At 44.5% G+C, this 24,059-nt stretch overlaps 2 protein-coding genes across 7 annotated transcripts; one reads left to right on the forward strand and one right to left on the reverse strand.

Moving 5' to 3' along the window:
• Positions 1–619: 619 nt before the first annotated feature.
• On the reverse strand, positions 620–10,051 carry LOC308573198 (uncharacterized protein). Of its 4 annotated transcripts, none has more exons than XM_081169909.1 (6): positions 9,629–10,051; positions 7,499–7,592; positions 4,967–5,981; positions 3,781–3,959; positions 2,870–3,004; positions 620–1,905 (listed from the first exon to the last, which is right to left on the reverse strand). In XM_081169909.1, the coding sequence occupies exons 3-6, from the start codon at positions 5,451–5,453 to the stop codon at positions 1,519–1,521; spliced, it is 1,188 nt and encodes a 395-aa protein (XP_081026035.1). In that variant the 5' UTR covers positions 5,454–5,981; positions 7,499–7,592; positions 9,629–10,051; the 3' UTR covers positions 620–1,518. The 4 variants fall into 4 exon arrangements, with proteins under 4 accessions (XP_081026035.1, XP_081026033.1, XP_081026034.1 ...); XM_081169907.1 differs by having other exon boundaries at positions 7,499–7,663; XM_081169908.1 differs by lacking the exon at positions 7,499–7,592 and having other exon boundaries at positions 9,629–9,896; positions 9,947–10,042.
• A 4,143-nt stretch (positions 10,052–14,194) lies between these two features.
• On the forward strand, positions 14,195–23,591 carry RNPS1 (RNA binding protein with serine rich domain 1). 3 transcript variants are annotated; one of them, XM_081170386.1, is made up of 8 exons: positions 14,202–14,318; positions 17,905–18,099; positions 18,381–18,536; positions 19,423–19,578; positions 20,101–20,203; positions 20,743–20,896; positions 21,720–21,861; positions 22,641–23,591. In XM_081170386.1, the coding sequence occupies exons 2-8, from the start codon at positions 18,029–18,031 to the stop codon at positions 22,744–22,746; spliced, it is 888 nt and encodes a 295-aa protein (XP_081026512.1). In that variant the 5' UTR covers positions 14,202–14,318; positions 17,905–18,028; the 3' UTR covers positions 22,747–23,591. The 3 variants fall into 3 exon arrangements, with proteins under 3 accessions (XP_081026513.1, XP_081026512.1, XP_081026511.1); XM_081170385.1 differs by having other exon boundaries at positions 14,203–14,318; positions 19,387–19,578; XM_081170387.1 differs by lacking the exon at positions 17,905–18,099 and having other exon boundaries at positions 14,195–14,318; positions 19,387–19,578.
• Positions 23,592–24,059: the final 468 nt, after the last annotated feature.

Genomic DNA, 24,059 nt, shown 5'->3' on the forward strand with positions numbered 1-24,059 from the left:
ATTTTACTACACCCCTACGATGCAGTGGTATTTGGCTTTGGGCAGTAAAAACCTGTCTTAAGTTTCTTTGTGCCGTTTTATTAAGGTGAAGAAGCCTTAAACAAAAACATGTGCCTTTTTGCTTAAGGGCACAGTAAGTTATATGGACAAGTGCGAGGGGAAAGTGAGGTTCCTGTTGTATTTCCAAGAATGCAGGTAAGTACAGAACGGCTTCCCAAGATAAATCTGGTTAAAAACAGAAGTCAGAAATGTGAAGACAATCCAAACACACATTGCTGGAGGTGCAATGAAACCAAAACAGGTGTATTTCTATTTCTGAACTGTGCAAAAATAAAACCTCTCTGTATAACAATTATGAACATTATGCTTTTATGTATGTTTTGATCCAAACTTATAAAACACTGTTCTACAACTTGTAGCCAAATCTTCATGTATTTTCTGCAATGGCAATTTTTATTAAAAAAAACCAACATGGGAAAATATCTAATCTAGCCACATTAATTTAATACTGATTGTAATCTGTCTTCCCTTTTTGATTTATTTAACTTACTGCAATGTGAAGTTTATATTAAAAAATAGTAATTTTTAAAAAGAACAAATTATGAAAACAAGGCACACGTGTGTAAATAGACAATTTTATTCTGAACGTGGTTGCACAGGGCCTTGATACAGGTCATAAGGGACAAGGTACTCCCCAACCAATCCTGTGCAAGGTATCCCACAAAGAATTGGGACACAGCTCACACCCAGCCTTTGCCAGCATGCTGCCCTATGCTGGCTGTGACTGATTGTAACTGTAGTCCTAAACACCTGAAGGGCATTCAGGTATGCAAAGGCTGTTCTGACCCCATTTACTTTGCAACTGCCCCTGCCATACGAGTTTGACTTGCAGGATTTAGCGTGTGTGTTTTTCTAGAACCTGCAGATCTACTAACCGTAGCCAGGTGCGAAAGACATACCGTATTTTTCGCTCTATAAGACGCACCTTTTCCCTCCTAAAAAGTAAGGGAAAATGTGTGTGCTGCCCTCCGGAGGCTTCACGGGCTGCCCCAGAAGCCAGAACACTCCATCTCGCTGTTCTGGCTTCTGGGGCAGCCCGTGAAGCCTCCGGAGGGCAGCGGGAGCTCTTGTGGGAAGTGGGGGGCTCTGTCCCTTCCCCCACCTCCCAGAAAAGCCCCCAAGAACCGCACTCCCTTTAAAGAGCGCGTGGTTATTGCGGGAGATGGGGGAAGGTACAGAGGGCAGCTTACCTGCGTGCAGCCTCTTCCAGGCAGGGGGATCCTTCATCCCGCTGCCCGGGAGAGGCTTCAGTGGCTATCCCAGAAGCCAGAACAGCTAGAGGCTATCCCAGAAGCCAGATCCCTCTTGCTGTTCTGGCTTCTGGGATTCAGAATTTTTTTCCCTTGCATCTTAGGTGCGTTTTATCGTCTGGTGCGTCCTATAGAGCGAAAAACACGCTACACTTAGAACATAAAACAACTCACTCATTACCTCCACTGCCATCCCCGTAGTCCTTGGTCAGATAAGCTCCATCTTGAACTGGCTGAAGCTTGGCAAGGGTGGCGAGGGGTCAGCCACATTGTAAGGAGTACAGGGGGCATGGGCAGGGATCGCCCCGTGGCCAACAGTGGAGCTGAGCTGCTGCAGCGTCATGAGAAGCTCCTGTTGGAAGCGCTGCTGCTGCTCCTGTTGGCGCTCCAGTCGGCACTGGCGCTCCAGCACCATATGCACAGCCTGCGCAAGCTTCTGGACCTCAGTGTGCACTGTATCCAGTTTCTCTGCAAGTGGCTGAGGGTTGGCAGTAGGGACCAAGGAAGTAGTCATCTGAGCTCCCCACTGAGGATTCTGATGAACTGGAGGGTAGGTGGGGTTAAATGTACAAGTCTGAGTACCGGCATCTTTAGTCTAGAAAGGGGAGGGGGAATCCAAAAAAGAAGAAATGGCGTGTTAAGTTATGGGTGAACATATCAGACGACACAGCGATTCTTCAAACAGCTCTTGTTTATTCACAGGCCAGGACAGAACTGAACTGAAGGGCTCAGTCAGCCTCCTTATATAGAGCTCCAGTACCACATTACTGTAACAACTTTCTAAAACTATCCAATCACTGAATGTCACTTTCGATCCTTCATTTGCATAACTATCTACAGTATCCCCCTGCTGGCCCAGGGTGAGAACTTCAGTACATAACACGGTAGGATCACCAAATAGTTATTCTCTTCTTCAATTAAAGACTCTAGTTCAGGAGTCACAAACATCACAAGTGCCAGGATGCCTCCTCTGGCGTTTGCAGCAGGTCTTCATAAATATCCCCTCTGAAATCCACCAAACACCAGGGATTGTTTGCTCTTCCTCCTCAATTTCTGTTTGCACCGTCTCGGCTTCTCCTACTTTGAACACGCCCCCTTAAAACATGTCAATATTTCACTGGGTTGGCATTTTACCCTCTGTTCAGAGGAGAGGTGCAAAGAGCTTCTCTCTGCGAGTGAGCATGGTGGTGGCTGATGTAGCTGCCTCCCCCCCCCCCCCCAGAGCACACCCACACCATTTTGTGGCCCTGTCTCTGTCTCTTCCCTTTAAGATGATGTGGCAATTACCCCCATGCCCTCATGGCAGCCATTTTGTGACTGGTGCCCATAGCACTTTCTCAAAATTCCAAGCATTTCCCAAAAGGTCAGTGGCCCCCTGCCCTAATTCTTCCCCAACTGGGTTCTGAATTCTTACAGACTCTCTTACCACCTCAATGCACACAATCCTTCAACTCCCACCCCCGCCTCCCCCAAAAAACAATCAACCTCCTTTTGCTTGGGAGCCTTTACTCTTTCTGACATATATCGCTATTAAAGCACGCAAACTCTACATCACTTACATGTGCAGAGCAGCCAGAAGATGCCATCGGGACAGGAGTTGTCCCCCTGGAAGAATGGCCAGTTGGCTGCACCCTCACCGTGAAAGGCAAACTGGGTGTAGAACCAGATGAATTCTGCCCGTTCTGTACATTTGCCTAACGGACAAGGGAGAAGACTCAGTTTCCGCTTAAGAGCTGTACTTCCAGAAGATGAAAAAAGTGCAGGTGGGGAACCTTTCGTTCAGTTCAAGGGCCACATTCCCTTCTGGGAGCGAACTACATCCCAGCCACGCAAAAGGCAAGAGGGTCGTCTCCAGTCACTTTCAATATGCCTACTCTGAGTAACACTTGGCTAGATACAATGCAGAGGTTTGACACTCATGCAGCACTTCTCTCCATCCTGCATCCACCCTCTGTATATTTTGCTCTAGGAGGCTTGGTCTGGTCAGAATCGAGTATACAACTTCCAGAGTTAACACTAAATACATTATTTCTGAATGAATAAATAAATAAAAATTTAAAAATTGTTCAGTAGCACTTTAGAGACCAACTAAGTTTGTTCTGGGTATAAGCTTTCATGTGCATGCACACTTCGACCGCATCAAACCAACACAGCTACCTACATTACCGATATTTCTGGTAAATGAGCCACCATAGCCACTAGAGGGCCACGAAAATTTGTGTCCCGGACTTTTCAGACTGGTCTACCCATGCGCTATCTGAATCCAAAGGGTCGCATTGGTTCCTACATGTGGGGGGGGGGGATCAGCTCTCATACCCCACTGAAGGACACCAGACCCATCCTTCCTACTGCTCTAGGGGTTGCATGAAACTACTCAAGAATAATAGGGCTAACTTGGGATTCTATTCTGGGCTTCCAATCATGCTCATTTCTGTCTGTCTCTCTCTCACCCTCTCTGTGCCCTTCCCACCTTTTTCTGGAGATGGATGGCCCGGCCTACGATCTTCCTCTTCACAATCAAGGCAGGATTCCGGGCAGGTGGCAGAAAGGCCTTCCCTTTGCCATTCAGATTATGCTGAGGAACTGCAGGTGCAAATGGAGTCAAGCAGCTGGGCGACACAGAAGGTTTTGGCCCTGGGCAGTTGTCACCTGGAAGTGAAGAAGAGAAAGAAGTGGAGGTGCCTCAGGATCATCCCAACAGAGAAAAGCAGGGTAGCAAACCAATATGGTGCCTCCCAGATGTGCTGATGGAGACACATGGCCAGGAAGGTGTGATACCATTGCTAAACATCTGCACTGGCTGCTCATCTGCTGCCAAGCCAGGCTTAGGGTCCTTGTATTGATTTACACAGCCATGAACAACTTAGGTCCAGGGTACCTTAGGGACGGCCTGAACCCTTAGATTGATCACTGAGATCATCTGCAGGTGTGTTGATGGCTGTCTCCCAAGTTGGTGAGGCTCATTTGACATCAACACAAAACAGAGCCTTCAGTGTTATTGTCAGTCCAGTGCTATGGAATACTCTGTCCATGGAGAATTGGCAGCTGCCTTCTGTTTCAACCTTTAAACACCTGAAAACTCTTACCTTCCTCCAAGCCTATGCAGACAATTAAGAATGCATCTTCCCATAATTGTTAATTGATTCATTTATTTTTAATGTGTTCCTTAGTGCCGTCAGTCGCCTTTGAACTCTCCATCAGTGCTGATTAGCCAATAGGCACTGACAGGAAGCCCCACTTGCAAAGAAATTTGCAGCAAAGTCTGTACCTGCCCCACACGAATGTTCACATATGACAAGTGTGGAGCAAGTGGGAGCAGTTTCTGGGGAACAGCCTCATGGGCCAAATTGGGACAATGTGCCAGGACGAATTAGGCCCATGGGTTTGGTGTTACCCCATTGCTGCCTTAAGCCCTGGCTATTAAGGGCTTCATAGGTCACATGGCACTCAGAAATAAACTAGAAGATATTACCCCTTAGAAGTGCTACTAAACCGTCACTCACCCTCCAGCCCAGAAACCCATAGAAAGTGGACCCCTGACAGCCTGCACTTGCAGAGGGTGGTTGCTGTGAGCAAAGGTTGTGGGGGTTTTCTTAAACAGGCCTCAAGCAGAAGCCAGCAGCACATGTGAACAAAGAGGCTATGCAAAGCTTTACCCATATTCTGGCCCAGCTGAGATCCGCTGGAGAGGCCCTCATGGGAGGCACTCTGCTTCCCAAATGGCCCTCCATCCTTGCTCAAGGAAGTCACGCTAATTATTTTGATGTGCTCCTCGCCATCACAATGGCCGTTACAAGGCGGCACCTCATAGCTTGGGCCAACTCCTGCCACAGAGCCAGCAGCCTCTCTCTGCCCATGGTGCTCAGTCTCGTTTTCCTGCAGTAACTTCCAGAGCTGGTTGTCCTCCCAGCCAGCTTGGTCCACAAGAGTCTTCCTGCTTCCATTCTCAAGAGCAGGTTGCAGAAAAGAGACAGGTGGGGCCTGGCTGGGCTCCACGTTCTTGCGCTTAAGGAACAGGTAGATGGCTTGCGGGGTGACCCGGATGTTGTCCAGCTCCAGCACCTTTTTGATCTTGCGGAAACTCAAGCCGGCTTTGCGCAGCTCCACAATCCGTTTCTTGGCATGGTCATCTAAGCGACCCATGGTGGGGCCAAGGACTTTGGCCTCTTCCTTTAGTCAAATGGACAGTGGCTACATTCCAGAAGAATACGCCGTTTTCAAGGTAGGGTACATTAACAGCCAACAGAGACCCTGATGTGGACGCTGCTAGATTAGCAAGTCAAACAGGCAAAATGGTGCTGGGGAAACAACCAGTGTTCCTTCCAAGGTCACGATCACTGTTGCCCCGTCCTATAGAAAGCCACTGCAAAGGTTAAATCCATTCTGAAATCCAGCAAAGATCACCAGCTCCTGAGCTGGCCAATGGCCTTTTCCATGGAACAAACACTTGTGTCTTTTTGGATTTATATCTCCCCTTCAGAAGATGGGCAGGAAGTTAAAAAATATATATCCTTTTTCTGTAGCAAAGGAAGACTCCAGTAACCCTTGGGTGGGAGTTAACAGCATCAGTCTAACCCTGTCCACTCAATGCCCACACAAGAAGAGAAGCCACGCTGGGAAAACCCCTCTCTGATTTCTTGCAGTTTTCTGTTTCTTAAGCAGAACTTTGGGCTGGAAGAGAAAACAAACAAACAAGGATAGAATAAAATTCTTCTCATTAAGACAAGAAGGAGAGAGGGAGAGAGAATAGGGCTCTATCTGGTGGCTGCTTCTGAACACCTGGATGGACCATCTGGCTGAGAATTAGGTTGCTTCCTAACTTCAGGTTTCCCCTATGATCACACAAACCAGGATAGCTACCCTGTGGCCTTCCAGGTGGTGTTGGATCACAACTCCCAGCTGTTGGCCATGCTGGTGAAGCCGATAGGAGTTGGGAGCCCAATGACACTGGTCTTATTGCGTACATTTGTTTCTAACATCTGTTGATTTTAACGATAATTTGGTCATTTTATTATGTCTGCTGTTTTCGTTGCTCTTTTATACCATTTTATGGAAAGTACTTAGGGATTTTATTGCAAACTAAGTGAATATAAATGCTGCTAAATAAATAAATGCCTCTGGAGGGCCACACTGTTAGCCAGCCCCACAGCACTTAAACAAGTTCCAAGGACAAAGCAAGTTAAAGTGACAATATTACAGGATAAGCAGCTGTGCACTTATCAAAAGCACTGTGAATTGTTTCCTGTAGCAGGGCCCCCGGGGCTCAGATGGCAGCAAAGTAAAATCAAGCAAGGTTGACCACCAAGTGGAACAGAGGCATGCTCTGTCCCAGATCTTGACACCCCAGTTCGGGAGACGGGGGAAGGGACTTTTCTTAAACTAAGGGCCTCATTTCCATCTGGGCAGGGGCTTCAGAAGCGGGCAGAGCAATGAATGCAGATTTTCCCTCTGCAGAGTAGACTAGTTTCTACAGCCAGCCCTCCTCTATTTTTCATCCAGCCAACAAGAAGCAGTATCAGAGCTTATGGACACATTCCAGCCAAAACAACCCAAAACACTCCAAGACAGCTAGGAATGAAGTAGGGTTGGTGAGTGGCATGGCCAGAGGAAGGTATATGGGGCCACATAGAGAGGCCTGGAGGGTCACATTTCCCTCATTGCTTAATAACATCCTACACACCATTTCTAGAGCATTTTGTCTATGTAGAGTCTTCAGAAACTAAGCTTTGCCTCTATGGTTCTCTGCCCTGTTAGGAGGACATTCAAGGAAATGTGTGAATTGTTACTCATGTTGCCACAACAAGCTTTCAAAGTTAGAGAATGTTTTGAAATTCAAGGAACACACACACACACACACACACACACACACACACACACACACATCTAGTGAGCCAAAGGTTTTTTTTTACAGATGATGCCACAGCAACGATGCACTTTTGTAGGCCAAAAGCCAGGCCTGTACAGACACATTTCAAACAGTACACATTGTACAGAATTCATGGGTTATTTGCCCTAGAAGTGAATTGTGATGTTGCAAGGATCTCTTTTGAACAGATTCACGACAGTGGGAGTATTTCCACAGGATCAGAGTCCACCTAATTACAACCTTTCAAAGAAGCTTTAACCTAAAGACAATCTGGTTATCCCAAGGAAAGAAAGGAAAATACCATCAGAGCTCTCTGACTTACAATTTAGAGGAGGTACAGCAGTTTTCCCTTTTCAATGAAGGTTTAAGGGTTGAGAGAGAAGTCTAGGGGTTCACAGCTGCCTGGAAGCTTCCACCTGGGCCAAGGAACTGGTTACTGTGTTATTTTAGGTAGACTAAAATCTACAAAGGCCAATACCATTTTCTCCTGTAATAAGCACTAACAATAGATATGTTTCATTATCCAAATGTAATAAATGTCTCCAGCCCAGGGAAAGTAGACTATCAATTTTTGATAGCAGTTAAAACCCTAACCCTTTGGGCATGTCCGGTGATATTTTCTTTTTGGTCCAAAGATGTTATCCTTATCAATTTTGCACTGGCAAAATCCTAGAAATTTGCAGATGTTCATGTACTTTTAAATTATATTTCTATTGTGTGCTGCTTAATGGCAGAACAACAATAATAGATTTTACATGTCCTAATGGTCACTAAAAGCCTGGAACAATAAATATGCACCATCTACTGTGCAGTGGTCTGATGACCTTAAAGTCCTTGCAACATTTTAGTGCACTTTCTATGAACACCAACTTCATTTGAAGACATATTAGGACATCTGGATGGCACATATTGATCTATATGTACAAACTAAGATGAATGTATTGATGTTTAAATGTATTATTAATGGCAGCTTTTTTCTATTTTCCTTTACACCCTAGATTAGGATGAACAAGCAACTAAAGCCCTTATAATGTTCAAACCGTTGCCTAGCTAGTGGAATGTTACCAGGAGACATTATATTCCTTTATTAACTGCAGTGGGTTGGCTTGTTAAACACAGCAGTTAAGATACTACACTAAGAAAACAGAAGATTTTACTGTTAGGCAACACTTATTAAAGAGTTATACAACATATAAGATGAAATAAAAAAATTCCTTCCAGTAGCACCTTAAAGACCAACTAAGTTAGTTCTTGGTATGAGCTTTCGTGTGCATGCACACTTCTTCAGATACACAGTGTATCTGAAGAATACACAGTGTGTATCTGAAGAAGTGTGCATGCACACGAAAGCTCATACCAAGAACTAACTTAGTTGGTCTTTAAGGTGCTACTGGAAGGAATTTTTTTATTTTGACTATGGCAGACCAACACGGCTACCTATCTACAACATATAAGATGGTACACTTAGAATCCCTGAAGCTGTCATTTGTTAGGAGTATAACCCACAATCCTATTTCTCCTAAACTGGCTTCTTGCCCGAGGGTACATAATCATCAGGGATTACAGGTTCTGCTGCATTATTTACCTTGAAAGCTAAGAAAAATCTGTTGAATGAACTGTATGATCTGTAGGTCTTCCTATATTTTAGTAATCAAGCCTAATTAAAAGGTCACAATGAGGTGCACAAAATATTTAGAGTTCATCAGAGCTCCTCACCAAGCTGAATGTGAAGCAAAATAAATAAAGAGTCGGCAGGAAGAGACTGTGAGGGTTTTAGGCTGCAATCCTTAAACATGTCTAACCTGGAAGAAGGTCCCATTTAACTCAGAGGGAGATATTTCTGAGTAGACATACGGTACCTAGGATTACATTAACACACTGCCCAGGCTTGCGCCTAGTGGCAGTGGTTTGGCTTCAGCCCAGGAGGTGCACTCCATTGTCTTTTGGGACAGACAGATGCCAACAAAAATAAATGTACATATTCCGTTTTCTACTGCAGCTGGCATGCAAGTTACATAAGTAAGACTGAATGTGTGTGTGCTTTATTTTCTAGCCAGGTGAAATATGTGTTATTTCTGTTTCTATTTATACCCCGACATTCAAGTTCGAATCTTTCCAAGAGAGCTCTCTTTTATTACTCGGGATTGTAAACTAAGAAGAGTTAACTGCACAATTTTACGCATGCCCAGTCAAAAGTAAACCCCGTCGAGTTCAATGGGGCTTACATCAGGTAAGCAGACAAGAGAATTATAGCCTAAAAGGTTTTGATTAATTCGGGGGAAACTTCCTCGCTCCTTTGTAGATGTTTATTGCTAACATTAGCATTGATACCAAAGGTATTACCCGGGGGTTCCTTTTAGTTTGTTTGGTGATGGACAAAACAACAACAACAAAAACCTACCCGCGATTTCTGCACAATTTAATAACAAACGATGAGAGCAATGAGACAAACCTGCCAAAATACAAAGCGCCCTTCACCAAAACTTGACCGAAGAGGCGATCTCCATGCCAGCCAGGTGTGCAAAGCTATATTCTGCACGGTTAACCATATGTTACTCCCACGCAGATCTCATTCTCTAAATTGGTGTAAAGTTGCAATCTTCATAGCCTCCTTCTGTTCAAAACTGTTCCGGCTGCTTCATAAAGGATCGCGCTGCTAAGAGGAGAAACGCCGCTCCGCCAACTCAAATGCTCTTTTTGCACCTCTCTAACCCCGAGTGCTTCGGTTTTGCACAGCCTGGACTAAGCAGCAGCAACGCTCCAAACTTACGCCGCCCTTCTCCCCAACTTTGCACAGTCCCGGGGCTGCTGACGAGGCTGCAGCAGCTGTTCGAAAAGCTCCAGCCTTCTTTGTTTGATTGGGGGAAAGCCAAACTTCGCAAAGCCTGCTGGGAATGAGGTTTGTGTACTTTAGATGGAGGAGGAGCTCCTCTGTAACCCTTTCAGGGAAAGGGGTCAAGGGGAGAAGCAGCTTAACCCTTGCAGGAGAAGAGCCGCCTTCCTTCAAGGTTTATGTAGGACAAACGTTTGCTAATGTTTGTTTGTTTGTTTGTTTGTTTAGGCAAGTCTACCCAGACATTTTCCCAGTAGTGATGTAGGGAAGTGAGAGCTGGACCATAAAGGTGGCTGATCGCCGAAGAATTGATGCTTTTGAATTATGGTGCTGGAGGAGACTCTTGAGAGTCCCATGGACTGCAAGAAGATCAAACCTCTCCATTCTGAAGGAAATCAGCCCTGAGTGCTCACTGGAAGGACAGATCCTGAAGCTGAGGCTCCAATACTTTGGCCACCTCATGAGAAGAGAAGACTCCCTGGAAAAGACCCTGATGCTGGGAAAGATGGAGGGCACAAGGAGAAGGGGACGGCAGAGGACGAGATGGTTGGATAGTGTTCTTGAAGCTACCAGCATGAGTTTGACCAAACTGCAGGAGGCAGTGGAAGACAGGAGGGCCTGGCGTGCTCTGGTCCAGGGGGTCACAAAGAGTCGGACACGACTAAACAACTAAACAACAACAACCCAGACATATAATTTTATTGCTATATTATTATGCAGTTATTATTATTTAAAATTACATCCTGCCCTTCCTTCCCAAAGAGCCCAGGGAAGGAAATAGGTGCTCAATTTAAAAACTGAACCAGGTGTGGATCACCTTTGACCCTCCAGGTGCTGATCAACTACAACTCCCATCAGTCCCAGCAGGCCTGGCCCATAGTCAAGGATGATGGGAGTTGTAGTCCAGCAACATCTGCAGGGGGCAAAGGTTCCTCCCACCCGTTGCATGTGCCTGAGCTTTCTGTAGAAATGCCACAGGTTGCTGCTCTTGCATAACATGGCATTTCACCTGCGCTGCTTACAATCTTACTCCTCCAGTATGTTTGTGGGGAACCTTTGTTTCTCCAGATGTTGCTGCAACTACAATTGCCATCCCCTTTGGTCATTGGCCATGCTTTACTAGCCCTCACAGAAGTTGTAATCCAGCAACTGATGGAGGGCAAAAGGCTCCCCACACCTTGTTTAGATGAAGTTATGCTACTAAAGATAAACCAATATGCTGTTATCACCCCAATCTCTTGAGCAGTGAGTGACTCCAAGGGTTCCAAGCACTTTTCCAGGGTTTGGTCTCTAGAGAATGAAGGTCACTGGACACTGGTGTCTTTAGAATATGTGGCTTTATTTGCACATATATACAACCTGAGCATAGTATGGAGGGGCTCACAGCATTAGTACTCCAAAGTACCTTGCTCCTCCACTAGTCACTGCTTTAGACCCACAACAGAGCAAGGTATGTATCAGTCTCCAGCTTCCAACTAACACACATCACTCTTGACTATTGTTCTGCTAGTAGCAGCTAGGTGAGAGCATTCACTAGAAAGCTCACCTATTTGCTTCTATGGCACAAAGCAGCCTCTTTTTGCCTGTGCTAAATCATGGTACTTAACTAGTCAGCCAAAGCTATTATATTGACAAAGGAACTAGGTTGTCAGTTTCCCCTCATAGATACAGGATCATGGGTTTGGAAGGGGAACCAGGGTTTCAGAGGGAGAAGTTTGTGTACAGTGAGGAGGGAGTAACAACACTGTGAGGGGGCGAAAGTGGCTGTCATAAACAATGGCAAAAGTTTAGTAAAGTGGGAGTAGAAGGACACTGAGAGGGAAATGGCACTTTTACATTTGAGTAAAGCAGGGATGGAAAGATACTGAGAACAAGAGTGTTGGTTTTAAACAATGGCAGATGCATAGGCGCCGACTCCATGGGGCTTGAGGGGGCCCGAGCCCCCTCAAAAATTCGTTTGGGGGGGCTCCGCCCCCCCAATAATCTCCGGCGCTCCTCCAGCGGAGCGCCATTGCCGCCCCTCCCCCAGCCCAAAATGCACAGGGGCGGGCTGCATGCCTCCTGCCCTCCCTCCTGAGCAAAAGCTCCACCCAATTTCCTTCGGAGCTGATTAATAGGCGCAGCACGCTCTCCCCTATTCGCTCACGAAGAGGCGGCACCACTTTATTTGCATATTCATGAGCTTATTTATTATTCATGAGCTTTCCCGGGCCCCCCCAATATTTTTTATAAGTCTGCGTCCCTGGAGATGTTTCAATAGAGTGAGCAGGGGGTGTCACTGTAGGGTGTATGTGTGTGGCAGTTTAAAACAAAACTAGGGTACAGTACAGTGAGAAGGGATTTTGGAAAGGCACTGCAATGTTAGATTTTTGGTGTTAGCTTCTGTGTTGCACCCATCTCTGCTAAGAACAAAGCATTTCCAAACTCCCTTCTTGCCCTACAAACCTTGTGCTAAAGTTAACTACTACCACCTTCTACTCCTCAGCATTAACCCATGCTTACTCTACTTAGACCTCTGCCATTGCTTAAAACACAGTTTCCTCCAATCTTGCAGCATCTGACATGGTTTTAAACCACCATCCCCGCCCCCCTGTCAGTGGCCCTCCCTTCTCTCTCCCATGCCCTGGCCACTGCTGTTTACTTTTGCTTCCCTATCCTGTCCTGACAAGATAGAAATCCTGGATTATGATGCAGCACTAGAAACCCTTCCACAGGGTCTCTGTGACTCCACTACATTCTTAAATATTTATTACAGTACATGCTTGCCAGACTTTTGAGGCCCTTGAGCATATTTGTAAACCGCAGCTAGGCATTGTGCCACCTGTTCCATTGGCTATGATAGAATGCTTCCTTCAAACCTATTTTCAGCTGGGGGTACCCTACGGGCACAAATGTGCCTGCAGCTGAGACATTGATGACCTTTAAGTGATTATAACATTTAATAAATAAATAAGGTCAGTTCCAAACAAAATTAGCTGAACTTGGGTCCCATTGAAATTAGTCAAACAACTTTGTCATGATTTAACTCAATTCTCACTGAAATCTATGGGAATTTAGGCTGCAATTCTAATTCTACTGGGAGAAAGTCCCACTAAATTAAATAGGACTTACGCCCAAGTAGATATGGTCAGAATTACACTATAAATTGAACGAAGTCTAGATACAGTACATCCCGCAAAGAAGTGTGTAGTGGTTGCTTTGTTTTATAGCCGGTAAGTAGGTTTGGTTTGTTGTACTGGACATTAGTCATGTCATGTCATTAAATTGTAACATATTCACAGGTAGCTGTGTTGGTTAGCTACCTATAAAGAAAAAAACTTCTAGAAATAACAGTGATATAATATTTTTTTTGGAACAAACTAAAAGTCACAAATAAGATTTTTGACTAATTCTCGGGAGATGGTCTAAACTAAGGCATGTGTGCTATGACAGAAAAAACATAGAATCCAACTGTAAGAAAATACATAAATAGGTTTTAAGCAAAGACACAAAATAAAAATGTGTCTATCTGTACAATCTGCCAACTAAAGATAGCATTTCATATATTTTATGAAGTTGACCCTACTCCATGAAAGCTCACACCAGAGTAAACACTGTTTGCCACATGCCTCTTTTATTTTCCTTTTTTTAATCCCTGCCTGCCTGCCATACAGCTGCTTATTGATTACATTTTATCCTAACCTTCCTCCAAGGAATGCAGGGCATTTATGAAGTATCTTATTTTATCCATGCAACAGCCCCGCCTACCGAACCTCACAAGGTTGTTGCGAGGATAAAATTAGTAAGGGGGGAAAACAATGCATGCCACCTTGAGCTCCTTTAAGGAAGAATAACAACATTAAAGGGATCTGGACAGGCTCTAAGCACTCTCCCTTAGCTTCCCGTGCCAGGGGTCTTAGCAGGCCTTCCCATTTGAGTTTATTAAAATGTTTAATGTCCAAAGTGCTAGGCGCTTGGAAAAAATCCTGCATGAACCAATAATCCTTTCAACTCCCATTTCCCCTTTCCATTATCATGTTTTAAGAACAGATAAGTGGTTTGTTGTTGGGTTCTCCCCGCCCTCCTAAAAAACCTTTTAAACTCCATAGGACCTTAAACTACCACAACAAAAAGGGCAGATCTACCCCTTTAAGGGGGGGACAGTAACCATGGAGATAAAAGGCTACCCCGCCTCTCCTCTCCGCGCTTACTTTCATTCGGTGACGCTGTCAGTGCGCGCCGCCTAGCGGTTCTTTGCCGCTGTGTGGAAGGCGGCAATCCGTACGTCACCGCGAGCGCGACGAGGGAGCGACGGTCGGGCTCTGAGGATGTAAGTAGAGGGGAGAGGCGGTAATCCGCCGCCATCTGCCCCGGTCCGGTTGCAGTTAGCCGTGACTGCGCCCGAGTGTGGCAGGAAAAGGTTCCCGGACGCTGGGGGTGGGTCTGTGAGGGAGGTCGGCCCCGCGGATGAGCTCGAGGAGCGGGGAGGCCTTGGCTGGAGGGGAGAGTTTGGGAGCCCTTAGAGGCGCTGTGTGGGGTCGGTTGACTGAAGCGGCAGAGCCGATTTGCTCCGCCCCTTCCCGTTTCCCTCTTTCTCCGTGTCGGGCGAGGAAAGCTCGTATCGCCAGCTAGGCCCAGTTGAGGAGGGGGTTCTCTTCCCACCCCGCCCTTCTCCCTTGAGGGGTCTCCCAAACTTCCTGGAGCCCACTCTGAAAGTCTCCTTCAACCCCCCTTATTTGCCTGACCAGTACCGTGCACATTCGAGTTGCGTCCTTCTATTATTATATTGGTCGTGTTATCTATTTTATGTTGGAAAAGATAATCCCTTATCCAAGGAAATACAGGATGGAGTTTATAGTTCTTCTCTCCCTATCCCCGTTTTAACCTCATAACAGCCCTGTGAGATAGGCCTCTTGTGATCCCTCAGACTAGCCAAGGCTACTCCGTTGAGCTTTGTGACTGACCAGGGATTTAACCCTCTTGCTTCTGTAATGCTAAGTGTTCCACCACACTGGCCCCCTTGGTTACCTCTTAAACCTTGGCTTCCAGCGTGGGGATTCTCAGGTATGGCTTTATGTTGCAACACTATGGTGCTTCTGCTAGTACGATTCTTACTTTTAGATGTAACCTGTCGTCCATTCAGCCAGCTTGCAGAGCTAGTACAGGATATACAGGAGAAGCTTGACTTCAAATCTCTGGTCTCTCTTGGTCTTAGAGGGTGGTCTTGGTCTTAGAGCGTCTTCTTCGGGGGATGGTGGTAGTGAAGAGCAGTAGTGAGACAGGTATTATTATAATTCACTTAATACTTTATCAATAGCAAAGAAATTGCCTTTCAATAATATCAGTGATTACTTAGACAAATATGCAAGTCCACTGATATGTTAAAAACACTAAGACTAAAAACATTCACTTGATTATGTACCAAGTGGCTTTTCACCACAGTGAAGTAAATGTATTGCCCAAACACAGTAAGGTATACAGGTAGCCATTCTGCTAGCTTTGTGAACATGCTGATAAGAGTCAGTTTGCAAAGTCAGTGATTCCCACAGAAAGACCTCTAGGCACTATTGAAGTTTGTACACAACATTGTTTCTTTTTGGGCAGTACTGCTAAGCTTGGGTTTGGTGTTCCTGGTCTTAAAGCACTGAGGATGTGATATACAGCAGACACAGTTCTCTTTTACTGAGGGTTCGCTGATTTCTCTTAAAGACCTCATTTAACCTGAACAGGTTCTTTCAAATTGTTTTTGTACCACTTAGAGAGTGGGTCATGAAGTGTGGATATAGAGGAATAATACCTTTAATCCCATTTAATTTCTTTGTTGATGAAAACATCTGCTGGAGTATGTGCTACTGCTTCTTCTGAAAATGCTCCTGTCTGCTATATAACACAGGGCTATATTCAACATTGTCAAAGCAGAATGGCTAAGAAATCTGGGATATCCAGACACAGGTTTTCTGAATTTGAGTTCTTCCCTAGGGCAGGGAATATCATTGCACACCTATGTTTCTACAATAGCTGTGAGTGACACAAAAGCAAGAGCTGCCTTGAATGACTCGTGCAGAAATACTTAACCAGAGCTTCAAGTGAAAAGCTAGGCTTGTGGGAATAGTCTTCTGCTATAGCAGAAGCAGAGTGGTATAACAGTATGTGCTTTCCCTTATGTTTGAACTGCTTCAGGCACTTGCAATTTAAGTTACAGACATCAGTAAAATAATGGCCTGTTGGAGCTTACTTTGGACCTTCCCAAAGTGTTATATGCATAAGCACATTATACACAGTTTCTGTGTATAATGTGCCTGAGAGAAGTCTCAGCACATGAAAATGCATCTTTAATTTTAATCCATGTTGCCCTCCGTAAAGTAATAGTTCCAAGTGTTAATCTTAAAGATGACAAAACATTTGTCCTTCGTACGTCAAATGTACATCAAAGCAACCTTTCTCTCTCAGTGCCTGTTGAGTTACTTGAGCATAGCAGTGTACAGGAATTGAACTACAAGGATGAAAACCTTTGTTTTCAGAGTTTCCACCCATTTCCCATAGGTTGCCCTGATGCTGGTTCGCTAGAGAAAAATACATACACTTAATCTGAAATGTACAGTACCCTGTACTCTACCATTCTAAAATAGTCATTGTTTTTAATGTATGACTTTAAAACACCTTGGGTTCTATACTGAGGGGTAGAATTAAAGTACTTGAAATAAGCCATTGCCTTCTCAATCCGGCCCATGGATGGTCCAGGAATCAGTGTGTTTCTACATCAGTAGAATGTGTCCTTTTATTTAAAATGCATCTCTGGGTTATTTGTGGGGCCTGCCTGGTGTTTTTACATGAGTAGAATGTGTGCTTTTATTTAAAATGCATCTCTGGGTTATTTGTGTGGCATAGGAATTAGTTCATCCCCCCCCCCCAATATAGTCCTGCCCACCACATGGTCTGAGGGACAGTGGACTGGCCCACGGCTGAAAAAGGTTGCTGACCCCTGGTGTAACCCATAAGGACTTCCTGTAGCTTATCTGGAATAGCCAGCAGCATTTCCAGCTGAGGTTCTTTTATACCACAGATGGGAAATGGTGGCCCTCCAAATTTTGTTGGCTTGCCAACTCCCATCACCCCGACCATTGGCTATGCTGGCTGGGACTGATGGGAGTTGGAGTCCAAGAACATCTGGAAGACCACAGGTTTTACCACCCCTGTTGTGTGATCTGAGGATAGTTTTGCGCTTTGCTTCTGCTCTGTTACATTTAATAGTCTCTGGGAGTGACCCTGGAGCTGAAATTGCAGACTTAACTGCAGCACTCTATCAATACAAAATAAAGCTTAGCAGTAGTAATGAGAAACTGCATTAAGAATTTAAGAAGAGCAGTAGAAATTCTTATAAACAATTAAAATCTACTATAGTTTTCCTGGGACTTAAAATGCTTTCTTGCTACTACTGTACCACAATGTCCTGTTGAGGTACCTTGCTTTCTATTGCAGAGGTAGCTGACATGGTGTTATCCAGATGTTGCCGGACTGTAACTCCAATCATCCATGAGAGTTGGCTATGATGACAGGCCAATGGGAGTTGGAGTTTAATTCATATGGAGGGCACCATGTTGGCTACCACTGTCCTGTTGTAATGCTGCATATCTTAAGGAAAAGTACTAAGAAATTCAGACTGAAAAACTCTGTGTGCTTTGCTGTGTGTTCTTCCTCCTTTTGAAGGGTGATTAGAAAGAAAATTCAAATGCTCTGTCTAAACACACTCTTAAGTTATTCAGCAGATGCTATTTTCAAATGGGTAATAACAAGCCACACAGAAGTGTGTGAACTATAATGCTTTGCATGAAGCTTGTGCCTTTTCTTGTGAAGTGGGTTTTCTTTTCCTCTGCCTATATGTTAACTGTCTCATATCCCTTTTATCTTGTCACTAGGCTGCTCTTTGGAGTTTATTGCATTCGCTTAGGGATCGTTTCTCAGAATCAAGGAGTTAGAAGTAAGCTTTCAGATAAGTGAGCCCCCCCAAAAAAGTGCCGCTTTTGGACTCGGAAGGGGAAAATGGAGCTGTCAGGAATGAAAAAGAAGAGTTTGCTAGGAATCAAAGAAAATAATAAAAAGTCCAGCACTAGGTAATAATTGTCTGAATGTTCAAGGCCTTACCCCCTCTTGGGGGATCTGTGCAGACTCCTAGGGATTTCCCATCAAGCATGAGGAATTAGAAATGCATCTTCCCTCCTTTTCATAATCTCCATATATTCCACACCATTGGCTTTCTTTCATGAAGCCGCTCCATAGTGTAAACACTGGGGATTTGTCTCTTAGCATCTTTGTAGCAGTGACATTTCTTGCTTTTGTTGCAACTGAAATTGCGGGATTGGAAATTAAGTTTCGGAACCTTCGTTCATTAAAGGGCTCCCTCTCCTACCAAGCGCAAGGACCGTACAGAAGAAAAGTCCAAGGACAGGTCCAAAGACAAGCCAGCTACAAAGGAGTCAAGCGAAAAGGATCGTGGGCGTGACAAAACTCGCAAGAGGCACAGCGCCTCCAGTGGTAGTAGCAGCACCAGGTAAGCAGAGTCAGGAATTCTTGGGTTTCTGAAGGCCGTTTCAAGGACCAGGCCTTCCCAAGGATTCTTAATCGGCAGTTAAAAAATGATGCCGCCATGCTCAGATAGAGGAAACCTTTTAACTCTTCAGATGTTGGATACAGGGATGGAGTTGTGGTGGCTGTCTCACCATGTCCTACTTGTGAGATTCCCAGGAATGTAGGGCAGTTAAGCTTGAGAACTTAAAATATGCCCCTTGATGTGAACCAGCAGGTCGGTTGTAAGTTGAGTGAAGCAGTAATGTGCTAAACGCATACTTGACTTCAGGTCCTCTTCTCTGATTGAGATATTGGGGGTTTGTGTGTGGTTTCGCACAGGAGGTCTGTTTGCACCCTAATGATCTGTTTGGAGGGGAGGCCCTTCTTGGTGTTCATATTTAGAAGATGTGTGTCCTGCATTTACAAAGGGGTGTGTGTGTTATGGGCACTTCAGCTGTGGAACACCCTCCAAAGGGAGGTAATTTCAGAGACTGTTAAAAGATTTTTCTTTGCCTGAGCATTTTAGATGGTGGCATTTTTAGTGGGTTGAATGGTTTTTCTCATTCTTCATTAAATTGGTTTTATAAGGTATTTGTAATTTGAGGTGACTTTTGTATATTGCTCTGAAATCTGTTTTTCGACAAAGGACCATTTGTACAATAAGTGAAATGATTTAGAAAGAGCATCACCTCTGCATTGGGAGGTGGCCAGGTTTGGGTTGGAACTGCAAAAGACAATGGTGTGTTCTTTCCAACACCTTCAAAAGTTCTTGGGGGTTATCGGGAGAACACCCTTGCTGCCATTAGTCTCTTGCATGACACCTTCTCTGCCAGGTCTCGCTCCAGTTCCACATCCAGTTCTGGTTCTAGCTCCAGCACCGGCTCCAGCAGTGGCTCCAGCTCCTCCTCCGCGTCCAGCCGCTCTGGGAGTTCAAGCACATCCCGCAGTTCCAGCTCCAGCAGCTCATCGGGTTCTCCAAGCCCATCTCGACATCGGCATGACAACAGGAGGCGTTCCCGTTCAAAGTGAGTCTAGATTACGGGAGGCTACTGGCTATTTTATTTCCATTGGCCTTGATAAGTGCTTCCTGTAAGACAAGGGTGGGGAACACTTTTCAGCTCAAAGGCCATGTTTCTTTCTTGGGGAGTGGCACATGCTAGCAGTGGGCCAGAGACAGAAGTGGGTAAAATAGCAGATTGGCCTGTTCTTTGCCTTTTGAATCTCATCTTTGGGAACCTGTGTTATATGAAAAGGATGCTTCTAAATTTCAAACTTGGTGGATAGTATCAAATAAAGGTTCCTCCAAGTCCTACTGAATTTAATAGTTACTCACTTTTAGCATAATTATTTCTTGCAAACTATAAATGGCCTGTAGTTGTTGCACCAGCCACTTTTTTTTTAAGTAACAAATTTAGCAAGGAATACAGAATAAGATCATTGGTTGTTGTTTTTTTGTCATGCTGCATTGATAGGAGTTAATGAAGAGCTTGAGTTGCAGATCCATACGCTTAAATTTTTGTTTGACACTTTTTGTTTATTTCCACCAGGTCTAAACCGCCCAAGAGAGATGAAAAGGAACGGAAGAGAAGGAGTCCATCACCCAAACCTACCAAAGTACATATTGGGAGACTCACCAGAAATGTGACGAAGGTAACAGATGCCTGTACCCAGAAAGAAGTAAAAAGGCCAAAGGGGGTAGGGAAACAAAAATCCCCCAGAACCCATGGTCTGACTCAGTATAAGACAGCTTCCTGCAAGTTAATATTGAATATGAATGCTGGGAATGCTATTGACCAAGGGTCCCTCCCAGTATTGATACACTAGATCTCTATAGGGGAGAGTGCTGTTGTGCTCAGGCCCTGCTTGTGAGTGGCTTGACCTCTGTGAGAACAGTGTGCTGGACTAGATGGGCCACTGGCTTGGTCCAGCAGGCTCTTCTTATTCTCCTATAGATATAGCTGAGTGAAGTTCAGGTAACCTGGGAAGCAAAATGGTTGAAGCATTTCAATATGTAATTGAATGGTCTTCACTCTTTTTGTTCAAATCCAGTTAAAGGTGTGTGTGTGTGTGTGTGTGTGTGTGTGTGTGTTGCTTGCTGCTGCTTTCACCACTTTTGTTTTGTTGTTATGAAGATGGAAGGTAATGGACATTTGCCATGAGCGTTAAGGAGCTTGCTTTTCTTGTTCCAGGACCACATAATGGAAATATTTTCCACTTATGGAAAGATCAAAATGATCGATATGCCAGTCGACAGACTCAACCCACACCTCTCAAAGGGTTATGCATATGTAGAATTTGAGAATCCAGATGATGCTGAGAAGGCACTGAAGCACATGGATGGAGGTGGGTTTCAGAAGCTGGCAGCACTGTTAAGAGGTTTGACTCCTACATGACTGAAAAATCTTTATTCTGTAATTTGAGAAGATCCCCACATTAAAGCAAGGGTTTCAGAATTCCCAAAAGTGATATAGGTTCTGCCAGCTAGGAGGGCTCTTTGCAGAGCACACCTGAACAAAATAAGGCTCTAGGTTCTTCAAGTTTTGCTCTTATAATAATACAAATATATCATTTTACCTGTATGACTTCTTTTTAAAAAAATCAACCTTGTCTGCCAGGAATATGGGCTGGTGGGACCTTTGTGATCACATCATGTTGGTTTCTGGCCCAAAGTGAGAAGGGTGGATCATCCTGATGAAAATGGCCCCCAAGGTAAAGTGCATTCTCCAGAAAGGCAATGGACCTGTGGGCATGAGCAAAGACCTTGGAATAAGTTGGCAGCAATTATTTAAAGAAAGCAGAGGCTCGTCCCAGGAAAAACTTGCAGTCCCATGTTGGACATTTAAAAATTTATAGTGTAGGTCAGAGGTTACGAATCTCTTTTTTTCTTGGGGGGGCTAATGACCCACAGAGGGAATCATTCAGGGAACTGGGCCTGATTGTAATAGGTAAGCAAAGTGGTGTTTGTGGTTCCCCAACGTCATTTTGGTATCTCCCTGCATGTATGTTTTACCTGTGTATTTCTCTCTAGGTTCCCTGCTCCCCCACACCATTGCCATAGTTTGACCTTCCCTAGTGAGCAAGAAGGCAGTGGCTGCAGGGAGCCTTTGCGTCAATCCCTCACCCTGCTGAAACAAATCAACTTTCTGTTTCTGTGATCTTTAAATAGGGCAGATTGATGGTCAGGAAATCACTGCCACGGCTGTCCTGACTCCTCTGCCCAGGATGCCTCTCAGGCGTTTCTCCCCTCCGCGGAGGATGTTGCCGCCACCGCCCATGTGGCGTCGTTCTCCACGTCGCATGAGGAGAAGGTAGGTTGCCTTTGTGGAGCTGGGTAAGCCGGAGGGGCTTAGCTGTTCACAGCTGGTAGGAGCTCTGTCCAGGGAGGCAGACTAAAAAGAAGACACCTGCGGACTCAAATGGGTCACACCAAGGATGGGCAGTGAGTTACTTCCTGCATTACAGCTGATGGCGAACAAAGACTGTCCCTGCAAAAAGTAATTGAAGGATAGGCACCCCCTTCCCAGAGCATTAGCATCAGTTTATTTGTGTGCCACTTTTCCACAGCAGTGCTCAAAGTGACTCACAGCACACCAAATGTACATTAATAAATCCAGCAATTTTATTTTTAAAAATACATTAAGAAATACATTAGGGGAAGGCAGGTGGAAGTACTTGCGCCATAATAGTTCCAGCATTCTCTCCCCTATAGACCCTTCTCATGTGTCTAAAATCTCACAACTCATTCTAATTTTGAACATATGCCTTATATGTTTAAGTCAAGATAGATGGAATATTTTTTATTGTTAATATAAGCTGATGATGTGTATTTGCAAAAATAAAACACTGTGATCTAGGAACTGAGAAAATATTTTATTTAGTTATTATACAGTTGCTATATTGCTTTCTGCATTAGGGCTCATTTGCAAAATGTTAGCATGCTGAACTGCCTTCACCCTTTAGGATATAAGAACTATTATTGAATGCTGTTGAATAAAAAGGGACTAGATAAGTGTGGATTACTTTCGATATCCACCCATTCTCCTAACTGAAGCTCTGTTCTCTTCCTTACAACTATATTTCCTTCCAGGTCCAGGTCTCCCAGGCGCAGATCACCAGTTCGCAGACGGTCACGGTCCAGATCTCCAGGCCGCAGGCGTCATCGCAGCCGATCCAGTTCTAACTCTTCCCGATAAAATGTGGGACTTGGCAGCTTCTTGGGTTTTTTTTTTGTTTTTGTTTTTTTAAAAACTTAAAAGTGCATTCAGTTTAAAAATTGTACCTTTAAAGAGGAATGAAAATAAAACGAAGGGAAAGCTGAGAAACTGAAACCTAGCCTAGTGTCTTGGGCCCAGCAGGGTGAACTGTGGACTTTTGTTGGACTTAAAGTCCTTTTTAAAGGGAGCTTTGGTTTGCAAGTTCTCAACAAGAAACATTGTTCTTTAGACATGATACTGTCCTCTTAAGTCCAGTGAAGTCTCTTGTTTTTAGGATATGTCAAAAATAAATTTATACTGTTGGAAGTAAGAAATGGCAGGTTGCAAGAAAACCCTCAGCAAATTTAGATATGGACTGGTTCCTCTACCCCCACCGCCACCCTCAGCTCTTAGGGATGTTGGCACACAGAAAAGCTTTTTCATATTCCTTGCTGCTGGTGCATTTAACCAGCTTAAGAACTGGGGGACTAGGACTAGTGTTCCTTTTATGGCATCCCTTCCTTTACTAAAATGTTTTTGGTGCATTGTTCACATGCCCTGTCCTTCCCAAGACCGATGTAAATGCTTTCGCTTTTAGAATATGTGAAACAAATAGGCAGAAAAGCTGTTTCTCTTGCCACCTTCCTCCTGGGGCGGAAGGTGATGTGTCTGAGACCAATTGGGATAACTAGTGTTCAGTTTGCAAAAGGCCAAGAGATTTGCAACCTATTGTACAGTCATTACTATAAAGTTTGATTTTTGTATACCTTTAGCATCTTGTAGTCATGTTGTTGGTACTTGTGTGGAATGGCAAGACTGAATAAACCAATAAGGTTTGGAATAAATGTGTATGGATTCTTTTATAGTTGAGAAATGTGGTGGTGGTTCTGTGTGCTTAAAATTTTACCACTGAATCCTGCAATGGCTATGCTGGCTTCTCAGCCCAATTTTCAATGAGACATCCAAATACACCATGTCTCCACCTGCTCAGAACAGGTAAGTGTGTAGGACAAAAAGTGTATAGGACGAAGATAGGATTTTAATGTTTCAATATTCATTTAATATTGCTGTATGTTGCCTTGAGGTTTGGTGAGGGAGGTGGTAATAGAAATGTTTTTAAAAGTAACAAAATATTACTAAATTTGTAACCCGCCCTGAGTTCATAAGGTGGCTTCAGCGAAAGGGCAGATCATCAGCAAGAGAAAGTCCTTAGCTGTAGATAGCTTTATTGCCTGTGCTTTCCAAGTATTTCCGCACCTCTTCTTTCCTAGGTGATCATAGAATTGTCGTTTTGGAAAGGTACCAACGAGGGT

This window comes from Podarcis bocagei, assembly GCF_964188305.1.
Source record: "Podarcis bocagei genome assembly, chromosome: 14".
Taxonomy (NCBI): domain Eukaryota; kingdom Metazoa; phylum Chordata; class Lepidosauria; order Squamata; family Lacertidae; genus Podarcis; species Podarcis bocagei.